General features: G+C 42.1%; 2 protein-coding genes across 8 annotated transcripts in view; both read right to left on the minus strand.

Moving 5' to 3' along the window:
• The window catches only part of CCDC138 (coiled-coil domain containing 138), a 42100-nt gene extending 38773 nt beyond the window's left edge, over nt 1-3327 (minus strand). Inside the window, exons 1-2 of one of the 4 annotated variants that reach the window (XM_055702514.1) lie at nt 3195-3327; nt 248-386 (exon numbers count right to left, since the gene is read on the minus strand). In XM_055702514.1, coding sequence (XP_055558489.1) covers nt 248-381 — 134 coding nt within the window. In that variant the 5' untranslated portion in view covers nt 382-386; nt 3195-3327. Of the gene's footprint in view, nt 1-247; nt 387-1050; nt 1837-2867; nt 3116-3194 lie in introns of those variants that run through there. The other 3 variants (XM_055702513.1, XM_055702510.1, XM_055702511.1) reach the window with 3 other exon arrangements.
• A 1770-nt stretch (nt 3328-5097) lies between these two features.
• The window catches only part of RGPD4 (RANBP2 like and GRIP domain containing 4), a 34952-nt gene continuing 27290 nt past the window's right edge, over nt 5098-12759 (minus strand). For all 4 annotated transcript variants that reach the window (XM_055701314.1, XM_055701313.1, XM_055701312.1 and 1 more), the window contains 6 exons: nt 9716-9944; nt 9037-9135; nt 8726-8868; nt 7618-7891; nt 7136-7470; nt 5098-5666 (listed from right to left, as the gene is read on the minus strand). In XM_055701314.1, coding sequence (XP_055557289.1) covers nt 5361-5666; nt 7136-7470; nt 7618-7891; nt 8726-8868; nt 9037-9135; nt 9716-9944 — 1386 coding nt within the window. In that variant the 3' untranslated portion in view covers nt 5098-5360. The remainder of the gene's footprint in view (nt 5667-7135; nt 7471-7617; nt 7892-8725; nt 8869-9036; nt 9136-9715; nt 9945-12759) is intronic.

Consider the following 12759-nt stretch of genomic DNA (forward strand, 5'->3'; position numbering starts at 1 on the left):
TATCCCATTAGCAATTCCAACATACACAGATTAGATCAGAAAGTGAGCAAAACAATACTTCTCATCAGAATCAGCATTCACATTATTTCGTACATCAGCCACAAACATTTCTTTACTTAACAAGAAACAAGGATCTTAAAACTACTTCTGTATCAGTGCAATCCAAACATATTGTTTCATCATGGTTTACATGGATTATGAGAGATAATAAATGATAAAGGAGAGCTGAAGAGAAAACACCTCTTACCAATCCCAGTCTTTATAAGTCTGCAGAAAATCACCAGAAGATCTGATGCTCTTCTCTCTTCCACTTTCAGTAAATTCTGACTCTAAAGAACATCTGGATAAAGAAACAGTTGTATTTTCCAGTAAGCTGTCCATGTCACCTGGAATACATAAAATAATAACATTTTTATTTTGCATTTGAGAAGCTGACATTAAGAATTGGAAAAGGACTTGTTAGAAATACTTGCTTTGTAATCAGGTAGGTTTAAGAACCAAAAAAACCACTGACGCAGCCTGACAAATGAATTAAAAATTCTAACAGCTTAACCTATAGGAAGAATTATTCAGTTTTCAAACCTGATTTGTCTTTCTGAAGCTGTACAGCTTGCCTTCATATACTAATTTTTCTATAACCAAAGTCTGATAAACACATCGTTCTACCCTGCTGTCTGCATGTACCAGCAACACGTGTTTCTCAAGAAGCCCAAAGACATTCTAAATATTAAACACATATGTGTCTTTAATTAAAACCAAATGTATCCATTACAAGGTGGACTGCTAAAACTACTTCAAGTAGGACAAACACAAACAGGTTGGGAACCATTGTTCTAAAGCATTCTTTGTGCTCTTTATGTGAATGTTAACATTCCCAGGCTGGCTCCCAGATATCACATTCAAGAATGTCTACCTATTTAAATGAGAAAATACAAACCTTGAAGTAAATTTAGGAATGAGACAGTTTTAGTATATATTTTGTCTGAATATATATATTTGTATATATATGATGCCTGAAAAAGACATCAAAGCACCATTGTTTGTTATTACCTTTGTGTACCAGGGAGCTTCCACTTTTATGTTCAGTATGTAACGCTTCTGAAAGGCAATCTTATAAGAAAGCACAAACCCACTGTAATATAGTCAGAATTTTCAGGGAAAGTGTAAGTTACAACTGACTTGTTTAACAGTTACAGTGCCTTGTGACAGAATTCCTACCACCAACTATTGACTTTGAAAAGGGAAGTGGGTTTTTTTTTTCAATATCAAAATGTAAATGCCCCTCATATTAAGAGGCAAACATAGTCCCCACAGTCTAATAATGAAATAGTCATAGTGTTATATGTTAAAATATTTGAGATACTGTAAGACACTATGAAGACAGTAACATAAAATAAGGGCATAAAAGTAGGATCAGGTAATCACAGAAACAGTGCCATCTATCTTGATAGCTAAGCTTTTTATGTCAGTTTCCTTCTCCACTTTTTCCTACTAACTTTTAACTACATACTAAAAAACCAAATGACAGAAGTATTAGGCTACAAGCAAAATCAAGTAAACATACATTAGAAAAGATCACTCAACGCATGTCTCATGACCTTAGCTGCATTTCACTGCATCTCTCTGCTATGCTCTAAATGATGAGATCGACTGCTGTATTTTCTTGTACTTAAATACTGCTTTCTCATGAAATAACAAAACTTGAAAACAAATCTAGCATTTCCTTCCTTGCAAGCATTACACTTTAAAGTCTCAGTGATAGTTTTTTTAAAGATAACTTTTGGAAATTATTTTTCTTTAAAGAATAGTTCTGTAATTCAAAGCAAAATATTCCTCAAGAAAAACATAGCAACTAGAGCACTACAAAATGCTACCAGAGTTGCAAATCTTTCTGGAGAAACTATGGGCAAATACATCCAGATATTAGCTACTATAGAACTCAAACCTTCACCTCATATTTTAAATGGTTTCTGATCCTAAAATGGCAAGTCACACTTCCTCAGAAAAAAAAGGCTGCTTTCTGTATTTGATGATTCCCAGCACCAACTTAATCTCCCAATCCAACTACAAGTTAACTCAAATCCACCTTTCAATCAATCTCTCCCAGTCTTCGGCTGCTCACAGGTATTTTTTCAACATATTAGTTCCTTTGCAGCATGAGTTTGAACGCTTAAGGTCTGTTACACCCTGGACGTGCTGGAAGCATTTGACCCACGGAACTCAGATGCAAGCAACTGCAAGTTTGTCTCAGTGAAAGACAGACTTCAGGCAAAATAAAAGTAAGTGCCTAGTGAATGAGCATTCCTTCTACAAAGTGTCAAAGACTTTTGAAACACCAGCATGTGGGAGGAGTCTTTGCTCCTGGATTTTTAGGCAGATCAGTTTCCTAACCCAATTTGCAGACCCATACATTTTTACATCAGCACAAGTAGTGAAAACAGAGGAGAAGCAATCCAGTTCCTTCATTCCAATCAGTACAGAGAACCTGGCTTTGTCTGGTGTAAAATAAGACGACTTTACCTCAGCAAGGGAATGATACCCATCATAGTTTACATTCTGATCATTGTGGCAGTCTCTTCATGAACTACGGGTTTGATTCTAGGCGACAATTTCCTGCTCCCTGAAAACAGAACTAATCACTAGGCTTTGCAAAAAATCACAAACCCTTCTAACACATTCTAAATAAAGCTAGCAATTGCTGTGGCAAGAGAAGATATGAAATAAATGAGTTATCCTATTATATGTATTTCATATATGCCTAGCGTACTAAGAGGATCTACATATTATCTTGCCCAACTGACAGGTACCAGAAGGTGGTAGGCAAAAACTAAGTGCCAAGCTGCTCAGACTGTGTTTTGGGAACGCACCGAATTTGGAGTTGCAGTTTCCAGGGGAATTCCAAGCCCAGACAAGGACGGCGCTGCAGCTCTTGCACCGTAAAGCAATCAGAACCGAGGGGCAGAGGCACTACTAGCGGGAGGACGCCTCACACGTAAGCTCCTACTCTGTTTCAGTCCCTTTTCTGGCTCTACACCGTACGCGTACGCCACACGCCAGTGTTTACAATGGACCCTATGGAAGGGGACACAGACACCCCCGCCCCAGGCACCTCAGGGACCAGGCGAGGGACCAGCGCTCCTCCTCCTCCCGCCCCACCTCCCCCGGGCGCGCTACCCGCGCCCCTCCAATCTCACCCCCGCCGGCCCGCGCAGGCAGCGCCGCCAGAGACGCCCGGCCCCGGGGCCGCGGCCGACCATACCGCGCCGCCGCACCGCTCCCGCTCAAAGAAGCCGCCACCAGCCGCAGGCGGCGGGCGCAGGCGCGACAGGCCGCGGCGGAAGCAGCGGGCGCGCGGCGGGGCGCAGGCGCACACGCCCCCATCGCCCGCTGGGGCGGGGCTGGTGCCCCCGGGCCGGGAAGCGGCGGCGCCGCCGGGGGAGCGGGAGCCGGGGGAGCCCTCGGCCAGAGCGGGCAGGGGCGGGCGGGGCACCGGCGGGGCTGCGGAGTGCGGGAGTGGTTTCGCACTCCCACTCGGCTTCGCGGTGCTGTGCTGCGCCTGCCGCCCGGCCCCATCCCTTGGGGTTTATTGTCCAAGAGTCTTAATGCTGCTGCAGGAGCTTTAGGGAAGGAGTACTCCTACTAGCCTTAAAAAACTAATAAATCTCAAAGCAGAATATTCAAATTACATATTTTCAATTTAAAAGATCAAAATGCCAGATCGGTTACCTTGAAGAAAACTTTGATAATGGCAGCATTAAGATGTAGAGTAGGAATAAAAAAACCCCACAAAACCACAATTTTGCTCATGCTGATTCACTATTAAGAGACAAGTTTTTGTCCTGGTTTCAACAGGGACAGAGTTACGCAGTGGTTTGGGTCGGGTGTGAGACCAGTGCTGGTAACTGATGTTGTCAGTTGTTGCTGGCTGATGTTTGTATCGTCAAGGACTTTTCAGTTCCTCCAGCGAGAGGGCTGGCAGGGCACAGGAGACTGGGAGGGGACACAGCCAGGACAGCTGACCCAAGCTAGCCCAAGGGATATTCCATACCATGGGCCGGCAGGCCTGGTGGGGGGAGGGGTTGGCTGGGGGCTGCTGATGGCTGCTCAGGGACTGGCTGGGCATCGGTCAGCAGGTGGTGAGCAACTCTTATCATGCATCACTTGTTTTCTCCCTTCGGGTTTCCTTCCTCTCCCCTTCTCCCTCTTTTTAATTATTATTATTTAAAAAAATGCAATTACTAAATTGTTCTTACCTAAATCCTCAAGTTTAACTTTGTTCCCAATTCCCCTCCCCATCCCTTGGTGGGGGAGAAAGGGATGGGGAGTGCCATCCCTTGGTGGGGGAGAAAGGGATGGGGAGTGCCATCCCTTGGTGGGGGAGAAAGGGATGGGGAGTGCCATCCCTTGGTGGGGGAGAAAGGGATGGGGAGTGCCATCCCTTGGTGGGGGAGAAAGGGATGGGGAGTGCCATCCCTTGGTGGGGGAGAAAGGGATGGGGAGTGCCATCCCTTGGTGGGGGAGAAAGGGATGGGGAGTGCTGTCTGGTACTTAAGTCACCAGCTGGGGTTAAACTACAACAATTTAAAAAAGATAAAATGACCCATGGCATATGTAAGCCACACTTAAAGTCAGTTCTGCAGTGAGGTCAGACAAGTTGCCACAGCAAACAGCTAATAAACGTTGAGAAGATAGGCAAGACAGCCATGTCATAGCAGCTGCAGCGGGTTATACTACAGCATTTCAGGTAAAATCCCCATGTTAAGCAGATGTCTTTCAATAAACTAAGACCTTTAGAAATACTCTGTGTAAAAAAAAAGTTTGTACACTTCTCTAGCAAAATAGAGATTGAAATATTTAAGAACTATTCTCTAGCTTTCAAATATTGACATGCTATTCTGAGACTTCAGACAGCACAAGCCAGAATCTACCTGCCTCAGCTTGCTTTCTGCACATTTGAGTAAGCATTAAGTTTCAAATGCCTTCAGTTTACTGACCAGTAATTAGTACTTACAATTTACATATTTAAAATCGAGATTTGACAGAAGCCAAATCATGCAAGTTTTTCTTTTCTAAGCAAATCAGAGTGAAAACAAGACATTTATTTTAACAAGACTAAGATTTAATTTTTAAAATTTGACATTTAATACAAATATGTCAGGATAACACAAATACACCTGAAATATGCCAGTGTCTGAACTTATTTATCATGCAAAAAATCAATTAGAACACATAAAAAATCCAACTTTAAGCTGTAATTTTACATTTATACATCAGAAATGTCCATTTTAACAAGTTGAAATAATTAGTCAATAACATCTAAATACTGATTTATACTCCTAGAACATCTGTATACCCAAATTCTATATTTGCCCACAGTCTGTAATGACAACTCTTCCGCTCACTAGTCCTTTAGGAGAACCAAAGGATTCAATCTTTCTCACAACATCCATTCCATCTTTCACAAAACCAAATACCACATGCTTGAAGTCCAAGTGTTCTGCTTTTTTAAGTGTTATAAAGAACTGAGAGTTATTTGTATCCCTGCCCTTATTTGCCATTGACAACAATCCAGGACCAGTGTGTTTCACTTCGAAATTCTCATCTTCAAATGCTGTTCCATAAATTGACCGTCCACCTGTTCCATTATGGTTAGTTATATCGCCTCCCTTAAAAAAAAAAAAAGAGGGGGGGGCACACAGCATTAACTTAAACAAGTCCTGAAACATGAACCAACAGCAAAATTATATCCACTTTCAACAGTCAGGACTGCTTTGGAAGCACTCATTCTTAGTTTTCCACAAGTACCATATTTATTTAGATACAATGCTTCCCAGCTTCATTCAAGGTAATGGAAGCAGTAATGGAAAGTTTGTCCCTTGTTTATTCTGAATACAGTGTTTTATCTTCCTGCTCCGTGTAGCAACCATTCCTCTAGGCCAGTCTTTCCCACTGCCTGCTTCCTGCATCACTTGGCCTTGATAGCTGGGACCTGGTTATCTCACCGAAGGCCTGTCTTTGCTTAATCCCTGCAGGCACAGAATTGGTCACTTGAAAAGGGTTAAGGTACCAGTGACCAGTAACTTCCTGCTTCTGTGCAGGCATCGGCTTTTCCCACATTACTGCTTCTTCAGGAGAGCAGCTACTGCTAGTGAGCAGTGTCTTTTGTCTTTCTGCAAGGCAGCAAGCTTCTGTCTCCCAGTTACTGGACTGTACACATAAAGGTAAGAGCGTAGGTTATCATATCTTTGAAGGAAAGCCTTAATGCTCATTAAAAAGCTTCTCACTGGACCTGGAGAAAGTTTAGGCAAAGCAGAGCAAACAGAATACCCCAATTTGATGTGATAAAACCTCACTTTTTCTGAGGGTATGCACAGTGCAGTTAACTGTTTCAGAAGGAAGTCTGCTCCTTACGGGGTGTGGAATACCCCACAAGTTTAAACCCTACATGAGCAACACTGCTTTCCTTATCAGAAAGGCACAAAGTTTTAACAAGAGAGCCACAACGGGCATACTTCAGACACAGGTGACATCTAATCAAGAGACCGGATAGTTTTTTATTCTGGTGACAGGCCATTCATATATTACTGCCTACTTCTAAGTTTGTAGAGGGTTGTACCTCATCTTCAGGGATGTAGTAACATGCAGGAACATTAGTGCAGCATGTAAGGAAGTTGGTTATATAAGAGAAGCCTGGAAATATGTGTTACTAGCAGGTCAGCATACAGAAGTTCCTCTCCATAGAGAGAGGAGGCTGAATGGTAGTTTTGGGAACCCTTACTGTCCCTTGAGTTTCTGTTCAGCAACAGGCCCCTTGTCCATTTTAAGAGGAGATCCCTCTCTCTCTTCTTTCTTCCACACTAACATGTCAGTGCTAGGTAACACTACAGCATCAGGCAGCTGGCAGACACAGGTAAAAAGCATTTAGCTTAGGGCAGCATGTGCTGCTTGTACCATTTCTCATCTCCTGAAATGGCAGGAAGGCAGATGCCTGGAAGGGACAGATGAGCGTATCTCGCACACCAGATTCATGCTGCCAGTAAGAACGTGCTATCCTGTATAAGTGATTCTTTTAATTGCCATTGTTAGTCAAGATGCATCTCATTCTCTCAATTAAGAGCCTTCCTGTTATACTTACCTGACACACAAAGTCAGTGACTATTCTGTGAAAGCAGGAGTTCTTGAATCCAAATCCTTTCTCTCCTGTGCACAGGGCCCTGAAATTTTCAGCAGTTCGAGGGACAATATTTGAAAATAGTTCCATGGTTATGTGTCCTAAAGGTTCATCATCAGCAGAAACTTCAAAATACACAATGGGGTTGGTGTCCTTTGACAGTCCTGCTGCCAGAGATAAGTGTCCCTTCTGTAACTCTGACAAGCTTAGCTGGCATTCTTCAAACCTCCTCTTGAAAGAGTTAGCCATTTCTTGGCTTTTAAATCTGACTGCAAGCTGCTCTACTTTTACTTCACCATCTGAAAATAAATCCAAGAACAGGTTTCTTTAGTTCTGTTAAGTATAGTCAGAGACAAATAACTTTCATCTTACAATCTCCAGGGAAAAACCAAAGCCACAGAAACTACAGACCACTTCGAAAAACAAAAACCACCTGACAAACTCACCAGCATAATCTGTGGCTGTCCAAATTAAAGCATTGTTGGATGTATCAGAGGGCACTAAGTTCATTTCCTTGGTGATGACGTGGTTTGCACAGACCTTAAGAACTTGGTCTCTTCTCATTAGGACTCTGTAGTATTTCTTCTGTGTATGGAAGAGGATCTTTATCTCTCCAACACCACGCTCCTTCCACTGAGTAGCATCTCTGTCCCATCTGTAAAGTTTTGCCCTCTCTTTAAAGAGAATTTCTTCGTCTTCTTCTCCAGATTTTACCTCCACCTAAAAAACAGCAGAGTACCTGTGATTTCCCAAAGAACTGCTGTCATCAATGATATTAAGTATTACATACACTTACGATTCTGACCTATTACAATGGAAATTTATTCAGTGTATTCCTTTCTCCAACATCATATTCGCCACACACCAAAACGAGTAAAACATCTAACCTTTCCATAATTTAAGAGCCCAAGAAATTCCACTGTTTGAGATTAATTATAGTATTGCAATACTACTTCACCATGCTGCGTATCGTTTTGGTAGGTATTTGTTCCTGTTTTGTGTTGGGAGTGGGTTTTTTGTTTATTTTTCAATGGGTTTTGTACATGCATGTTATTTCTTAAAAATAAACCCCCCAAAAAACAACAGAAAACCCAAAGCACCAAGTGTTCTGGCAAGTTTCCCAGGAAAGGTGCAGGTTTGCTGAATGATGTGCAAAATGAGAAGCGAAGATACAGTACTGTTACCATTTCAGGCATTACCTTTTGAACATTGTTAAAGAACTTGATATTTGCACTTGAACAGAATGAACACCGAGTATAACAAACTGAGGCCACATGACAGCCGTATCTCCTCCTCACTTTATGTATGCATATTACTGGCCTCTAACCTCCTTTAGCTAACGTTATCTTCCAAAGATAAGAAACACTTGCGAGAACTGGAAAAGTAGGTAACCAACAACTCTTTGTGGAGAGAGAAATGAGACTGAAGGAGGGAAACAGCAAATAAGAGAACAAAGAAAAATCACGGAAGTTGCAATAAGCATTTTTTAAAAACTTGCTGTGTTAGCAGACATGCTTATATTAGTGTTGGTTTATCATCTAGAAGTCACCTTACCTCTGGTAAGGACACAATTGGCTCAAAGTGGATATCATCGCTATGTACCACCTCATCATCACTACCACCTTCATCTTCATCTACTTTATGGGCTGTCTCTCCAAACACAGCTGCTCCTGTATTTGCCCATTTGAAGTTTTCATCTACAATTAAGACAGTTACATTTCAAACTTTGTGTAGTTTCTTCTTCCCGACAAGAACTTACAGAAAACTGGTGTTAACTGATGGATCAATAGAAATTTGGTGCATAAAAGGTATACTGTATCAAGAAGTCCAGCTGAGTGCCTGTCTCAGAGACTAGTTTAACCCACCTTTTGAGCCAAAAGCAAAGTCTCCAGAGCTTTTGGAAGCCAGATCTGCAAACGACAAGCCTGCAGTATTGCCGAAACCAAATGAGATGATTCTGTTTTCTATCAAATAAGAGAGGAAAGTCAAAGGTTTTTTTTTCTCTGCCTTTCTTAAAGAAAACGCATTTAATATTATATATTCACAAGAATAAACTGGGAAGTATCTGTGGTATTTTTGCCTTCCAATAAATTTAAAGTTTACATAACACTTGTCACAACGATATCATTTAAGAAAAAGGCTCAAGACTGTGTGAGATTGTTTCAGTATGCTACTTCTGTGCAGATCCACAGAACTAGTAAGTATTCACGCGCTATTTAACAGTGAACTAATGAGAGAAAGTACATCATATATAAATTATGTAACAGCCACTAGCATTGCTCTGCAGTAGCGCTATCTGCACACAGCAGAATTTGATGTATATAATTATTTTAATCCCCAGTCATGTTTCTACTAGATTGGTACTTATGCTTCTAATTCAGTGTTGGTACTACTTCTCTCCAAGGCTACTACATTAGATAAACCAATCTACAGAAAAGCATACTTAGCTTCCTATCAAAAAAAAAAAGAAAAAGAAACCTAAACAAAAATCCAACCACCAAAAAGCCACCTCACACACCCATCAGAACATACCCCTGACCTTACCTTGTGTTGACTCTGAACAGTCCGAATCATTTTTTTTACTTGATAAGTCTACAGGTTTGTCATCGGCTCCTGATGAAGCTTGCGATACATGCACAGTTTCCATAGTGGAATCTGGTTCTTCATTGTTGGTAGCTGACTGGACAAATACTGTCACCTCACCAGCTGGTGGGCAAGGTACTTCTTCCTTACTGGTACAAACTAAGTCAGTTGAGCTTGTACTGTCATCCTCCTGAGATCAATACAAAAAGCAAAGTAGTAAGCTGTGGGAGAGGAGGATAGAGAATGTCTGAAGAGGAATGTGTGAGAGAAGTATGGAGAATGTCTGACCATTACTGATGGGAGATAGAGAGGAGGATGGAGAATGTCTGACCTGGCAGGAGATGAGAGAACAGGTGGGTATTGTGAAGAAGAGCAAGAAAGACAAACATGGTTATCTAGTAGCAACTAGACAGGTTTGCAGCTAGTGACTGTTAGAATGGATCCGTGACAAAGTGCCGGACTTTCCACCTGATGGCACTTTGCAAATTCCTGCCTGGCAAGCAGTCAGCAGACGATTGTATGATGCTGCTGCAGGGGGGGACTCAGCAGCAGGAATGCATTTAGCACCTTGGTAGCAAATTCTGACTACTCTTCACCAAGCGTGGACTAATTCTACTTACAGTGCTAAACCAGGGGAGGATGTAAATTCCATTGACAGCACCACTCTTCTCAACATACTGTCAATGATTGCACTGACCCTGTTTGTACCTCCTCTGCCCCCAAAGCTCCTGTCGCCGACTGCAGCAATCCTCACAACACAGGACCAAGTGCGGAAACAGGACAGCTCAGACAATGCATTGACACTGATAAACCTTTTGTTCCAGGTCCCACAGATCCAGAAAAGGAACTAGACCTTTTTCCTCCCTGCAATGGGTTGACTGTATTTTTGGGGAAGGTGAAAGGGGGTCCGGGGGATTGGTGGCAGGAATGCAAGTGGGAAGCACAAGCAAGGGGATTTGGGAGTTGCTGTGGCATGTCCAGTATTGTATTGGCCAAATCAGCCTCCAGAGTGGCAGCCTGTGCAATATAAGGCTGTTAAGAGTTAAGAAAAGCAGTGCAGGAAGGGGGTATTCATAGTACATTTGCTATATCCCTTCTTGAAGTGATGGTAGAGTCTTACACACTCACACTGCGTGACTCAAAGTCATTGCTTTGTATGGCACTAAGTCCAACGCAGTATATGATGTAGTTATCTGATTTTTGTGAGCTATGTCTAATGGCCTTGATTGAAAACCTTAATCAGGGAATTGCTGTTAACTATGAGCAGTTGGCTGGCAAAAATTATTATGCCGCTTCCATGACTCAGGCAAGGTATCACAGGGACGCCTATTTGCAAATTAAGGAGGTAGCTATTAAGGTAGTCCCGAAGACACTGAAGTCTGGGTATGAGTCCAGTGAGTCATCTGCCAGTCCTGCAGGGTCCTAAAGAGTCATATACTAACTTTATTGATTGGCTTCAGAATATTTTGCAACAACAAGTCAAGCATGGAGAGGAAGCTCAAGGGTTCCGTTTAAAACAACTAGCTACGATAATGCCAATGAAGATTGCAAGCGGGCATTGCAGCCCTTGCAAAATCACAACCCCACCACCTGTCAAATGTTTCTAATGCAGACCTCACAGCAGCCTGTAACTCTCGAGTTCTGGAATGCAGCGCAACACATTTTTGCTTCTCTAATCTCTTCTGTAGGAATAGTACATGCTCTTAACTTGCTTAGTAAATTAGGCTGCTAGCTTGCTGAAGAAAGTAATACTACAAACGCTACTCTTTCTGGCTTATTAGTTGATGTCAACCCTGTCCATTGTGCATCGCTACAGAACCAAGCTGCTATTGATTTTTTTATTGTTAGCACAGGGACATGGGTGTGAAGACTTTGATGAGATGTATTACGTGAATCTGAGTGACCACTCTGAATCAATTCACAAAATCTTACAAAACTTAAAAGTCTTTAACAAAGATTGGCAGCAGAGCCAGGGGTGGGATGTCTTTGGTCTCTTCTCACGGCTGGGAAACTTTAGGCTGTAGATCAAAAGTATTGCAGGATTTATTATAATTGCCTTAACCACCTTATTGATGTTTGTCTTATGTCTCCCATGCCTTTTTTTTTTTCCTGTATTCAGTGTTTAGTTGACCATAACATAAATCAGGTCACGGTCACCCAGCTACACACAACCTTTGCCTTGTCACAATTAACAAACCAAAAGCAAAGTAGTAAGCTGTGGGAGAGGAGGATAGAGAATGTCTGAAGAGGAATATGTGAGAGGAGTATGGAGAATGTCTGACCATTACTGATGGGAGATAAGAGAGAGGGGGATGGAGAATGTCTGAAAAGAGATATATGAGAGGTGGATGGAGAATGTCTGACCTGGCAAGAAATGAGAACACGTGGGTATTGTGAAGGAGAGTAAGATAAACATAGTTATCAGTAGCAAATACGCGTCTGCATGCTTGTAGTGATATGTAACTGCATGAATGGTTTCTACCCTGAGCCTGATTTTACATACAGCTGGAATTTGTATCTGGGCTCAGAGATACAAATATGAGCTTCTCTGTACAATGAAGTGTCTCTGGTTGCACCACAACCCGAGTCCATGCCTTCATATGCCACAGTAAAGCCAGAAGAGCCTAGTATGCAAACTACTTCCTCAGGAGACTAACAGTCATTTTAGAAAAAAGTATACCAAGAAAAATTGTTGTTGCAAGCTTTCTGAAGTTCATTATGCTTAACATGCAAAGACAAGAGACTGAAGTATCTTTGTAGTAGTATGCTTTCAAAAAACCCCCCACTATTATTTCCTGAAAGCAAATCGGGGGGGGGGGGGGGGGGGGGGGGGGGGGGGGCAGGCCAGGGAGAGACACATAAGATTTTACTAGCCAAAGCAGTGTATAATTTATGAGAACAGCTGTACCTCCTTTCCCTTCCTGAGGAACTTAAGGCCTAAGCTTCCATTTCAGTTGGCAAAGGTATGAGGCACAACCACAAGAGTCAAATATTTTTTCCCCACT

The sequence above is a fragment of the Falco cherrug genome, chromosome 2 (assembly GCF_023634085.1).
Source record: "Falco cherrug isolate bFalChe1 chromosome 2, bFalChe1.pri, whole genome shotgun sequence".
In the NCBI taxonomy this organism is placed as follows: domain Eukaryota; kingdom Metazoa; phylum Chordata; class Aves; order Falconiformes; family Falconidae; genus Falco; species Falco cherrug.